The sequence below is a fragment of the Mauremys mutica genome, chromosome 2 (genome assembly GCF_020497125.1).
Source record: "Mauremys mutica isolate MM-2020 ecotype Southern chromosome 2, ASM2049712v1, whole genome shotgun sequence".
NCBI lineage: Eukaryota > Metazoa > Chordata > Testudines > Geoemydidae > Mauremys > Mauremys mutica.
In genome coordinates, this window is record NC_059073.1 from 283,915,551 (window position 1) to 283,928,794 (window position 13,244).

Here is a 13,244-nt window from a genome sequence, read left to right on the forward strand (position 1 = left end):
TTGAAGAAAAAGGATAAGTCTTCTGCACAGCAAATATCTGACAAAACAATCATCATATTAGTCTGGAACATGTCTGCATAGCAGTGAAGTCTCCAGGTCTCTTAACCCATAACGCTGTGTAGCAAGCAACAGCTAGTACAGTCACAACACAGCAGACCAGTAATGACAGAAACTTTTTTTTTCAGTCCATGTGCTCAGATAACTCGTTTACTAGAAACAGGTATGTCTGAATATAAGGGCATCTGAACACGTAGAAACAGGTCCTTATTTTCTGAATGCTGAAGTCTTAAAATCCATTGCATCCTATCCAGCCAACTGCATCACTACAACAGGAACTGGTTTTCCTTTTTTTAAAAATAAAGGTTTTAATACTTAAATTTAAGCGAGGGGTAGAAAGATTTGATGTCTATTATAACAAAAGTTAAAGTTTTTTTTCTGTGGTTTAAGCAAGGTTTGTTTTATTCTTTTAATGGTAAAAAATTGTGTCTGAATTCTGTTTTTAGATAGATGCTACGAGTCAGTCATGGAGGTCACCGATTCTGGGATTTTATAAGCCCTCTGTAACTTCCTCAAAATTGCACTAATTCAAGCCCCAGGCAGTGGGGCTCAGACTTCGTAGAATCATAGATTATTAGGGTTGGAAGGGACCTCAGTAGATCTAGTCCAACCCCCTGCTCAAAGCAGGACCAATCAGAGCAAGCCCGAGCCCCGCTGCGCAGGTCTGAAGCCCGAGGCCAACCCCTACTGCCTGTAACTTATCTTTACGGAGCCTTCTGTGGAGTAGGGCCCCAGCCAATTGCCCTGCTTGTTACCCCCTAACACTGGCCCTTTGTACATTTCCGCGATTTTATTGTTTATTGCCTGTGTCCCATCTGTGACTTTTAATAAAAATACACATGCCAAAATGTTACATGCTTTTTTTTTTTTTTTTTTTAAAGTAGCAGCATGGGGGAATCTGTCTCTCTTGCGGGATCTAAAGTTTTTGTGGGTGGCAGCAGGATAAAAATGGTATTCAAAAAATATCCTGCACAGGGCTCTAGTTTAGAGCAACAACCCTCCCCAGGCTTAAGTGATGTGCCTTTAAAATGGAAACATCTGAACTAAACCAACAAAAATACCATATTACACACAAATCCTAGCTCAGGTCCCATAGTTATAACTCCCCCAAATAGATATCGGACAGTTAGAGCTGACAAAAAACATATGGTGAAATGTACTACCTCTCTGACAGAATGAACCCAATTACCTTTCGGGAATACCCAAAGCTGAGACCCTCCATTCATTTTACACAGGCTACTCAACAGCCACCAGATAGCAACTTTCAGTCTCCAGCTGGGCTAACATTCAACCCAGGAGAAGAATGTAGAACCTCTTACCTCTATTACTGATCCAATGAAGTATCCAAGCCCCCAGTTAAAACCTCTCCTGGGACAACTGGTTCCAGATTTTATGAGTAGGTGGATAGAAGGAACACTGAGGTAGGAGAGGACTGATTATCTCCTTAACCAGGGGTCATTGGATGCCCTATTAGATGCCTTTGAACCATTGGTTTTTCTACAACTCTAAGAGAAAAGACTGCTATGCTGTTTTTAAAGGATCTAGGTGAGATGTCTAGTACTACTCATGAGTATCTGCGCAGGGAAGGGTATAGATTTGAACAGTACTAGTCTCTATTTTAAGCACATAAACACTAAAAAGAAATGCAACTTTTAAAAGGACTTCCCCATAGAGATTATAAAATGCAATTCTGTGAGTCTGGTGGTATTTTATGAATACAATTACAAAGGAGAGGCAGCTTTTCAACGAGAGGAAAATTGGACTGACCACATTCTTTCAAATAACCTCAGGAAATACTGTTTTTTGTCACAAATATTTGAAGATTACTGCTCACCTTCATCGGTGGGTATTTGTGATAAGGAGCTGCCCCTGTAGCCAGCTCTATAGCAGTGATTCCAAAACTCCAGATGTCTGCCTTGAAGTCATAACCTCTGACCTGAAAAGTAACAATATATTACTCTACATATTTTTCATTATCCCAACTACACCTCTGCCTACAGGCTTTGAATGGAGTTTGTCAAATGTTTGCATCATTTCTTTACCCTCAAGGACTCTGAAAGGCACATATCTCCCATTAACCTTCACTGGCATTGCAATTATACCCAGGAAAGAACATGCCTTTCTTTACCTTTCAGTTTCTTCCTGGCTGCAAATCAGAAAACCTTAGGTAGAACAGTCATACCTGAGAAAGACCATATTTGTAGCTTGTAAAAGAGTTTTCATACACCACACTACAAGTACAAAGGTTACATCAAGATGGCTACTAGGCATTGGGTTCAACCAGGCTTTGGCTTCCATACTAATATGGAAAGTCAGACTGCTTGGGTATGATTGAAATAGTCATAGTTAGGAGATTGACAGGCACAGCCCCACACGCAGTCATGTGTCTAACCAGCTACTTTGTTAAACTAACTGCAATCACGTCCAGTCCTGAAACAGGTTAGCACTCTACTCTTTGCACTGGGAAGTCCATGCCAGCCTGGAGTTGAGCCAGGCCACTGAGAAATTCCTCATTCCTGCTTATAGAAGCCATTGCTGATATTTAATATTTTGCTTTCCAATAAATTGTCTTTTGGTTTAATGGATATTAGTAGTTTCCACATTAGATGGGCAGATTTCTTCACTAAAGCCATATAACATTTTTACCTCCACCATGCAAAGAAAAAAAGTATTTCATATGCCAATAAGCCTTTTTCCTCATTAACAATTCCTAGTGTTTTGGCATCTGAAATGGAAAGTTTACTTTATCCACTGCAGGGAAGAGACACTGTGTTCTAACTTTAATGAGAACTACAAACCACAAGTGTTTTGGCAAAATGAAATTGTTTGCATTTCCTGCTCTCTAGACAAATGGGAGAAGACTGCAATAGTTGAATACGTGCAAATTTAATAGCAGTATTGCACTAGATAAGTTGACAATTAGTTTAGGAGAAGACACTAATTCTGACAAAGCCAAAAGTTTTGCACAAACTACCTTTAAGGAACAAGACTATTGTTGCATTTTGAAGAACACTTCCAGATTTCAATTTATGGTTCATCTTGTTCTATATTCATATGGTTAAATCAAATTTGATAAGTTTACTATACTTCATTTACCGTGTACTAGTTCCTTAAGTTCTGCAGGCAATTTGTGAGAGAGAGAGAGAGAGAGAGAGAGAGAGAGAGAGAGCGCTCTCTCCTCCCTCCTCGCCCCCCATATCTAGCCTGCCTGGGATACTCCACTTTGATGGGATTTAAGTGATAGTAAAAGGAGATTACTACCAGCAGTTTCTATGTAAAATTGGCTTTATATGATTACATTAGTAGAGAAAAAAAATCTCTGTAAAGTTTAATAAAATTACGTTGCATCACACTGTATGTGGCTCAATAATGCTGGAGAATAAATTTAAACTATAATCAAAGAGACAAAAAACAACAGTGAAGCACAGTGTTAGTCTTGTAGTAGATGCACAAATACATCAATATTTTTTTTCAATAAATGTTAACACCTAATTTATAGCTTCCGATTACAGTACAAAATCCTGCTTGTAAACTGAAGTCAGTGGGGAAGTTTTCAAATTCCTATATATTAGTTTAATATAGCTAATGGCTACCCAAAGGGAAAACAGCTCTTCACCTGAATTTTGATCCAGAATATACCAATAGCCTTCATTTGTTTATACTTTATGGATTTAGATCAATGAAATTTACCTCTTCAATTTGTGCCATAAATTGTTTTCCAGTCAAAAATGTGCATAGCATTTAGAGGGATAATGGTGGGATAGGGAAGTTTATCCCAAAATTAAGAAATGGAGTTGGGTCAAAAATTCTTTGATATCTACCTTTTCTATTTATCTATAACTCAAGATAAAATTGGCTCACAGCGACACCTGCTGGAAGGGAATGGGATGATATAAATAGCCTTTCAAAATACTTTCTTGTAATAATTTCACACTCACAGTCCTTACGAACTCCTATAGTCCCCAGAATATCTGTCTCAATAGAAAATACTACACATATTTATAATTACGTCTTTTCATTTTAGTTACATTTCCTTCCTGGTTAAATATCTTTATAACCACTTTATCCTTTCAGCTTTCCCCTTTCTTTGATTAGCTGGTTTTTCGTTGATCTAATCCCCTCTCCTCCTTAATCCAGACATTCTGGACACAATCAGCCTACAGAAGTCCAATAAGGCCCAGGTGACATCATAGAATCATAGGACAGGAAGGGACTTCGAGAGGTCATCTAGTCCAGTCCCCACCATGCATGGAAGGATTTAGTATTATCTAGACCATCCCTGACAAGTGTTTGTCTGCCCTGCTGCTCTGTCCCTTGTGCCTCCAGTTACATGAGACAACAAGAGCAGACATCACTTCCATTCCCAGTTGATCAGCAGTTCAAGGAAGGAGCAAGAAGCCAACATCCTAGAGGCAGCCACTCCTTTTCAAGGGATGCAAATGCTAACGAGGATTTCAGTAGGGGTGGAAAATTCGTCAGGGTAATGAGTCATCCCTTGGGTCCCATCTCCCACCCTCCAGTTTTCCTCCACACCAGTTACTGACATTTACATTTGTTTTGCCTTGCTGAGAGTAGTCTGCACTCAATGTTTAAGAAGCAAATATTGTTTTATCCCTCCCATCATCCCCAATATCCTCCACTTTAATGGAGCAAGTAGCTCCACTGTAACAAGCAGCAACCATTGTCTGAGTTTAAGAAACAATCCTGGATCTTGCATAGCCTTTTATCAGAGGCTAGTTGGGATGACAAAGGGTGCTAGAGAAAAACCTAACAGATAGAAGAAGGGCCTGAAATTGTGAGTGCTCAAATCATTCCGAAATTTTAGAGAAAGCAGCCTGTACTATACTGAGCGGTCCGAGTACTAAGCTGTCCTCTGGGACCTTCAGAAAGCCACAGTGGGTGGCATGAGAACCGAGCCACCACAGTGACCAAAGCTTTCATAAACAAACATCAATGACTTAGAAAACTGTACATGGCAAGTGAGCTAACAAGACACTAGCAATTAAACAGTTACCTGTTCCATGACTTCTGGTGCCATCCAGCATGGGGTGCCCACAAAGGTTTTTCTCACTTTATTTCTGGTAATATCACCACCAGTTGCTAAAAATGCACTAACACCGAAGTCTGAAATAGCAAAAAAAAATGCCTACAGTGAAGAATATATCCAGAACATGAAGAAAAAAAAAAAAGCCCAAGAAATCTCAGCTATGCAGCCGATGGTCATTTTTCACATGGGGAAGTTTCTGAAGGACTAAGAATGATCGACTAAGGCAAATTAGTCCTTTGACAATGTTCATAACCATTGAATAGTATCTATTACATTCAAGAGGTGGGAAGTGCAGTATTCTAATTTTTAACAATGGTCTTTGAGCAAGGGAATGAAGGAAGGACTACATACACCCTCAATGCACAGCAGATCTCCCACTGGTGTCAATGAGAAGTTCGCACAGAGACCAAGGAGAAAATGGTTGTTATATAGTAACAAACAATAAGAGTTCAGTTAAGTGAGTTACTGTCTCCTTTAGCAACATCCTGGACTTTTATGATTAAAGGCTTTTGACTTTCCTCTTCCTCTCTCCCCGCCCCCTCCTCCCAACCTCTTTTTTTAGTTTCTCTTTAATTCCAGTATCTGCATCAGTCTTCTCTTCTCTCTGCGGTATCTCCCCATCTCCTTCCCTATCCCATCAGCTAAAATGATTAGCAATAAATGTTTATGTTAATCCAAAAGCCTAACAACAATGTAAATATCCCAATAAGAGCAGAGGGCAGGCAGGGAGCTCACATCTACCAACCATCTCACTGATGGATGTCATTCACTTCAGTCCCAAAGTCACCAGCATTCTAACATGAAGAACGTGTCCCATCACTTTTATTTCTGATATAAATAGTTTTCCAACAATAAACAGTTGAAGATGAGATTATGGAAAGTTATTTATACTCAATGGATGAATCCCACAGCATTTTAGGCTTCTGGAAATAATTTGCATCCCTCATTTAGGTCTGCCCCACTTCTGAGCCTTGGGCAAGTTAAGAGATACCACTCAGAGCCTTATTTCATTCTGTTTGCAGCCTCAGGAAGACAACACTGCACTGATTAGTGCTCTGCTCATTAGGAAGACTCTGCACCAGAATGAGGGCGGGAGAGTTAGGTGTTTAAATAAAGGATTAGAATTGGTAAAATGTAAAAAGTGTCATGTGGACCACAACTGTTTCATGCAGGTGGGATGCGCAACACCTTTGTTTTCGATACTATGCTACCAAGTGAAGTATATTCTGTCAATGACCCATGACTAGGTCACACAACACTTTAACTGGGTACCTGACGTTAACAAGCTATTGCCAATCAGTGACAAAAAAGTGGTAATGTTACTGGAATCAAGAAGTGTAACCGTCTCCCACTGAAGTAGGAGGCTATGCAGAGGCAATTTGGGACTGGATGTTCTCTATTGTATCAGTATTTTAAATAAGTCCTCCCCCGCCACCACAGTCCAACCTGGACTAGAATTCCTTTGTCAAGCTGAAACATGAGGAATATTTATTCAAGAGGCACCTCACAGTACTAATTTTAGTTCTAGTTCTTAATTAAATCATGCTTTTAAAGGAAGTTTAAGCTGAACTTGCAATCACAATGCTGATATTTTGTGCAACAGATACAGGTGCGGTACAGTGAGTTTGTGAACAGTGACGCTGCCATGCAGGAACGAAGTGTGATACAAGCGCTCTGCTCAGAATGAAAGGAGCACTATATAAACAAATATGGCAACATGACAGTCACTGGTCCAAGAGGGAGCCAGGGAGAATTTTTCTAAGTGTATGGGCAGAGTAAAGGGAAAAAAAAATAACCACACAAGATAGGAAAGAAATCCTGGCAAGACTGTTCTGATTTGTGCCTCATGTCTATTGAAAAATCAAATCAAAATTAACAAAAAATTCAACTCATGGTCCTTTCAGGTTGCTTTTAAAAAAAAATCTTCTGAGTCCTCACCCCTGCTCTCTTCCATTTATTCCGTAGTGCCCCAAAATGCCAATTTGCTACACAGACTGCAGTCCTGGATTGCTGAAGGGGACGGGTCTTGCTGAAGAATTTTGGCTGATGGCTCCGGATGTAATCTCTCTAGCTGGGAGTTGGTAGTCCCAGATATAATCTATTCTAGTTTTATAATCTTTTTTATATAGGCAAATTTATACATACAGACACAGACTTCCTCCAAGCCCCATATAGACTTTGGATATCTGGTACTACACCTGTGTAAAGCTCCCTTTAGCCCAAAGGATCCCAAATTATTTGACAAACTGGTATACAAATGATGGGCCTGATCCTTGAAGCTCTGACTATGCAAGATTCCAAGTAACTTCAGTGCGAGTGTGTATGTCTTGGAAGATCAGAACCTAAACACAGGAATTATTTCACCCACCAGTGAAGGGCAATCAATCATTTCGAACCTGAACAAACAGCACACAGTAGCAAAAAATGACAGTTTAATGGAGGAAATGAAAGAGACCATACCCAATAGTAACTACAGGAAGATTTTTTCTAGGAAAAACACTGGCCATTTATATGATCTCACGCTTCAAGCCCTAAAACCACCACTGCCTGTTGAGTAGCCTAAAATGCTGTGGGATTCATCCCTTGAATATAAATAACTTTCCATAATCTCAGCTTCAAATTGTTTATCATTTCTTGCACTGACCTCTGAAGAATCTGGTGCTGAATAAAGGTCTAGGTGGACCATTACCTTGATCCTGTACAGCAGTTCCTGTGTTTCTACAGAATGACCAAAGGTGCAGTGTCCAAGTTTTCCTTTGAGGCCTCCTATCCAAGTATTGACTAGTTTCATTCCTGCTGAATTTGTACGCTCTAATGAGGTTCCAAAACAAGGTTTGCTAAAATTAGGTTCCAAAACAAGGTTTGAGTATTTAGCTGAAGCCTCAGAATTTGTTTGGATAGAAATCATCCTAGTCTCAATTTGTGGTATTACCAAAAGTCACTGACATTTGTCCCTCATGACATGTATTTTTATGAAACCTCTATTGTTTCTAAAAATAAGGGTAATTTAAACTCTAGCAACAGATTGCAATTGAGGTAAATTTTTGAAGTACCACAGCATATATTTTAAATAATGAACTATCATCTTACTTCAATGCAGGGTAAAGGAAATGTCATTTCAGGTAAAAATGTTCCAGCATCAAAAATAAAAGTCCTTTAAACAGCACACACATTTCAGAAAAATGTAAGAATTTAATAAATTCTATCTTGGAATTCTGGCAACAAATCCCTTGAGCTCTGCATTTGTCTTGAGGTCACCAGAAAGCCTTGGTGGAATTAAATTGTATTCCATTACATGGTTGATGTAGTCAATGGTTTTCCACTCAATTTACTGATTTCGAATTTGCTGAAACAGCCCACTGTAACAGTGTGCACTATTGCTTTAAAAAAATAGAGTGGTTGTTATCTCAAGAAATATTTGTAAAAAGCTAAATAAAAAGCTGCCCACGAGTTTAAACTTTATTCTTACTGCTGAGGTGGAAATAAGGTAGCAGCAGTATCATTACGTCTGTGTTGTTTCCGATTAAGTGGGTTTTAGCCCACAAAAACTTATGCCCACAAAAGCTTAGTCTCTAAGGCGCCACAAGTATTCCTCGTTCTTTTTGTTGATACAGACTAACACGCTACCACTCTGAAGCTTACATGGAGCTCATTTCAAGTCTGGAAAACAGAGTCAGTGTGTCACTGCTAAATACAAGGTGGAAGAGATTGCTTAGCATAAGTAGTTAACACGTATTTCAAGGAACCATTCAAGGTGAAGTGACTAGTCAGAGAGAGGAAGGGGGAGAGCAGGGTAGACTACCTGGAAGGGGTTGTTAGTGGGTTACAGATTGTTGCAATAAATCATAAAGCCAGTGTCTCTATTCAGTCCATGATTCTGTGTCTAACAAAGTTACGAATTTAAGCTCCCAGGCTCATCTACTGGAAATGTTGTGGAAGTTTCCTTTGAGGATGTGGACTGAGGGAACAGATACAGAGTGACCACTTTGTGAAAAGTGTTCACTCACAGGTGATAGTGTTTTTGCCTTTTATCTTTTTCCTGTGTGAGTTCATTCAAGTGCATAGTGATTGTCTGGTTATTGGGGCAGTTAGTGCACTGGATGTGGTACATCACATACCATGATGGGGGCGGGGAGCGAGCATCACCCAGCTCCATTCCCACGCCTGGGGCCCTGGCTGCCGGCCTGGCTCCCAGCTGTGGCCTCAGCCGCTTTACCCCTGTCTGCATCCTGCCCCCAACCCCCCACCACAGCCCCGTTCGCAGCCCCATGGGGAGGGGCAGGGGTAAGGTGGAGGACATAAGGTAAAAAGCTTGCGGACCACTGCCTTGCATCAATTTCATCTCCCTAGCTTGCTTATGAGAATATCATGTAAGATTGTGTCAAAAGCCTTACTAAAATCTAGATACATCATGACTACTGCTCCCCATCCTCTATCCACTAGGCAAGAACCCTGGGGTGGGGGGGAGAGGGAGGAAGGAAAATATGTGGATTTGGTATAATATGTTCTTGGCAAATCCACGCTGACTATTTCTTATAACGCTGTTATCCTATAGCTGCTTACAGACTGATTGTTTAATAATTTGTTACAATATGTTTCTAGCTATTGAAGTTAGGCTGACTAGTCTATAAGTCACCAACTCCTCTTTCCCCTATTTTGAAAGAGAAGTACTACTTTTCCCTTTCTTCCATCCTCCGGGACCTCACTCATCCTCCATAAATTCTCAAAGATAATCACTAATGCTTCCATGATTGCTTCGGCTCATTCCTAAAGTTCCCTAGGGTGAACTTCATCAGGCTCTGCCAACTTGAAAACAACTAATTTATCTAAACATTCTTTAACCTGTTCTTTCCCCATTTGGGCTTGCGTTCCATCCTCCTTGCTGTTAATTGTGTTAAGCAATAGCAATACAATAGGAGCAAAAGCAATACAAAGGAAAGTGTAGGTCCACTACTTAGTGGGACAGGAGATCTTGCTCCTATTGTATTTATAAGCCACCCCTCCATGCCTTTAATTTTCCTTGCGAGGTGCAACTTACTTTGTTCCTTAGCTTTTCTCATTTTGTCCCCATACGCTTGCCCTATTTTGTATTCATCCTTAGCAATTTTTCCACTTTTGGGGTGATTCCTCTTTTTATTTTCAGGTCATTAAAGAGCTCCTAATGGAAACAAATTGGCCTCTTACTATTCTTCCTATCTTTCCTTTGCATCAGGATTCTTTGCTGTTGAGCCTTTAATATTGTCTCTGAAAAACTACCAGCACTCTTCTTCTTTTTCCTTTAGAGTTCCTTGGAACCTCACCTAGAATTTCTTGGAGACTGTTACGGCTGCTCTGTGGAAGTCCATTATCCTTATTCTGATGCTCTCAATCCTCCCCTTCCTTAGAAAAATTAAATCCATCATTTCATGATCACTTTCATTCAAATTGCCTTCACCATCAGATTTGCAACCAACTCCTCCTTGTTAGTCAGAATCAAGTGTAAAAGGTCTGTCCCTCTGGTTCATTCCTCCACCTTCTGAAACAAAAAGTGTTGTCCTGAACACATTTCAGTAACTTACTGGAGACTGTGTGTTTTGCCATATTACTTTTCCAACAGATATCTAGGTAGCTGAAGTCTTCCATTAGTACCAGCGCTTGTCTTTTGGGTATTTGTTTTTTGTTCTACAAATGCCTCCTCCACCTCCTCCTCCTGAATTGGTGGTCTATAGTGACTTCTACCATTATGTCTTCCCTGCTTTTCCCCCTTTTATCTTCACCCCGAAACTTCCAACTGGTCTGCCTCTCACTTCCTTCTGGACCTCAGAACAAGTGTATATATTCTTGATGCATTATGCAACACCACTGCCCTTTTCTCACTGCCTGTCCTTGCTGAACAAGTTATTACTAGAATATTGGCATAGAGTTTATCTTTAAAAAAATTAGTGCATCTATTAATTTTGAAAAGACTCAATTGCATTTAACTAAAAATTTAAGTAAATGCTACACTAGCTAACTACCTGGGAGAAAAAAAACAACAGTCTTAATTATGGACCAGAACCAAACCCTATCAACATAAAAAAACAATCCTGTTGAATTTAATGAGCTTTGGATCAAGCCGCATAACAATTCCTACTTCTGTGGGGTGGAATAAATGAACCAACATATGCTACCTGCAAACAATCCAGAGCTACTTTTAACTCTGAGAAACCAAGGTGTTAGGATTTCCCCCAAGCAAAAGATAATGCAGCAGTGCAAGTCTAGAAGTGCTATGGTGCTGCCGAAGTGCTCTGAAAGAGGCAGTCAAAATGTGTCGTTCTGTGTTGCCTTGCTCTCCCTTCAGTTCTATCACAACTAGTCCTGTACTCAATGTTTTCCTGTTGCAAACCACAGAGGTTAATTCACTTGAGATTATTAAACCTGCCGAGCAGAAGAGAAAAGCACCACTAAAAGGAAATTGTCTGAAGGAGAATCAAGTGGAAGATGGCAAAATGCTAAGGAAAATGCAAATAATTTTATATAAGACCCTTTTTCCTGATTCTTGTTGTTAAGTAATGTTGTTTCCTTTACAAAAAAAAGAATAAGTGTATAGTATGATTTGATTTGTAAATATGAATTGGGTTCCCCAGTCTCACAGTTGGGGAAGTTGGGAGTTTGCAAGTAGCTATTTCTATCAATTCTCAAAAGCTTGACTCAGGGCTATGGGAATACCAGCATTTACCAGGTTAGGTGGATGCTGAGTTTCCATCGGTCAACAGGCACAAAACCCACTAAGTCCCAACACCACAAAGCTGCTTGATGCCCTAGTTCATGCTAAGCCTTGGCAGGATTCTCAAATTAGACACTCCTCGTCTATCTCGCCTGTGATGCCAGACAGTAACTGAGCTCACAACACAAGACTAATCTGCACAAAAGTGCCAACGGTGAACAGATTGGGAATGTCTAGCCTGGGGTGGGAGTGTGCAGCAGAATACCCTATAGCCCAGTGGTCAGGGTACTCAGCTGGGATGTTGGAGATCTGTTTTAAAATCTTCACACTGTTTACTTTGACACACAGACTTGAACCCACGTCTCCCACAGCCCAGCTGAATGCCCTGACCACCCAGCTATTGACTACAATAGAATGTGAGGGTTTTTGTGACAAAGAGATGACCTGGCTTAGGTACCTAACTCCAGGGGAGGGTTCACAGCTGTGAATTCCAAGCTGAGCTAGGCACTTAATGATCTTTGAAGGGCGTGGCCTAATCCCCACCCTTCTCCTTGGCAATTCCTGCTGAGCACCAGTTCTTAGGATAGGTCTGAACACTGTTCAGGTGTATATACACAAGCTAGCATGGCTAAAAACAGCAGTGTAGATGTGACAAGGTGGGCTTCAGCAACATAAGCACGTACCTAGGGTCCCCGATGTGCCTGTACAGCCCATGCCGCCGCATCTACACTGCTATTTTTAACTATGCTAGTGCAGGTCGGGAAGGAGTTTTCCATCAGGTCAGATTGGCAGAGAACTTGGGGGGTTTTCACCTCCCTCTGCAGCATAGGGCACGGGTCACTTGCAGGTTTAAAGTAGTATAAATGATGGATTCCCTGTAACTTGCCGTCTTTGAATTATGATTTGACGACTTCAATAACTTAGCCAGAGATTAGGGGTCTATTACAGGAGAGGGTAGGTCAGGTTCTGTGGCCTGCCATGTGCAGGTGGTCAGACAGGATGATCATGAGGGTCCCTTTTGATCTTGAAGTCTATGGGGTCTGCCTACCTGAGCTGCCATCACACCTCAGACTGAAACGTGGAACTACCCTTTGGCACCTAACTCTCCCCATGCATTGTACAGGGAGCCTGGGCACCTACTCTGGCCTGAGGATTCTACTGGGCAGCAGGATTCCTACGTCCCTCAGTCCATTTAGCCTTAGATGTTAATTGCATCCATTTTGCCACAATGAATTAAGAGAAATCAGGAACAGAATTAACTGGAGAGAAGCCGGCATGAATTAGTGGAATGTTACATACATTTTGTTGGGCATAGTTCGGGCCAATTTTATGAATAGCTCAAGTAAGAGAGACTAGGCAATTTGCTCAGGATTAATCAGCAAGTCACTGATTCTCCCCGGGCCTTCTGACTTCTAAACCTATTTTAACCACTACACCATGCTGCCTCCCTAGTAA

At 40.8% G+C, this 13,244-nt stretch overlaps 1 protein-coding gene across 3 annotated transcripts in view; it reads right to left on the reverse strand.

The window, feature by feature from the left end:
• Positions 1 to 13,244, reverse strand: part of OXSR1 (oxidative stress responsive kinase 1) — a 127,101-nt gene that overhangs the window by 24,309 nt on the left and 89,548 nt on the right. For all 3 annotated transcript variants that reach the window (XM_045006361.1, XM_045006359.1, XM_045006360.1), the window contains 2 exons: positions 5,072 to 5,181; positions 1,892 to 1,993 (listed from right to left, as the gene is read on the reverse strand). In XM_045006361.1, the coding sequence (XP_044862296.1) occupies positions 1,892 to 1,993; positions 5,072 to 5,181 (212 nt within the window). The remainder of the gene's footprint in view (positions 1 to 1,891; positions 1,994 to 5,071; positions 5,182 to 13,244) is intronic.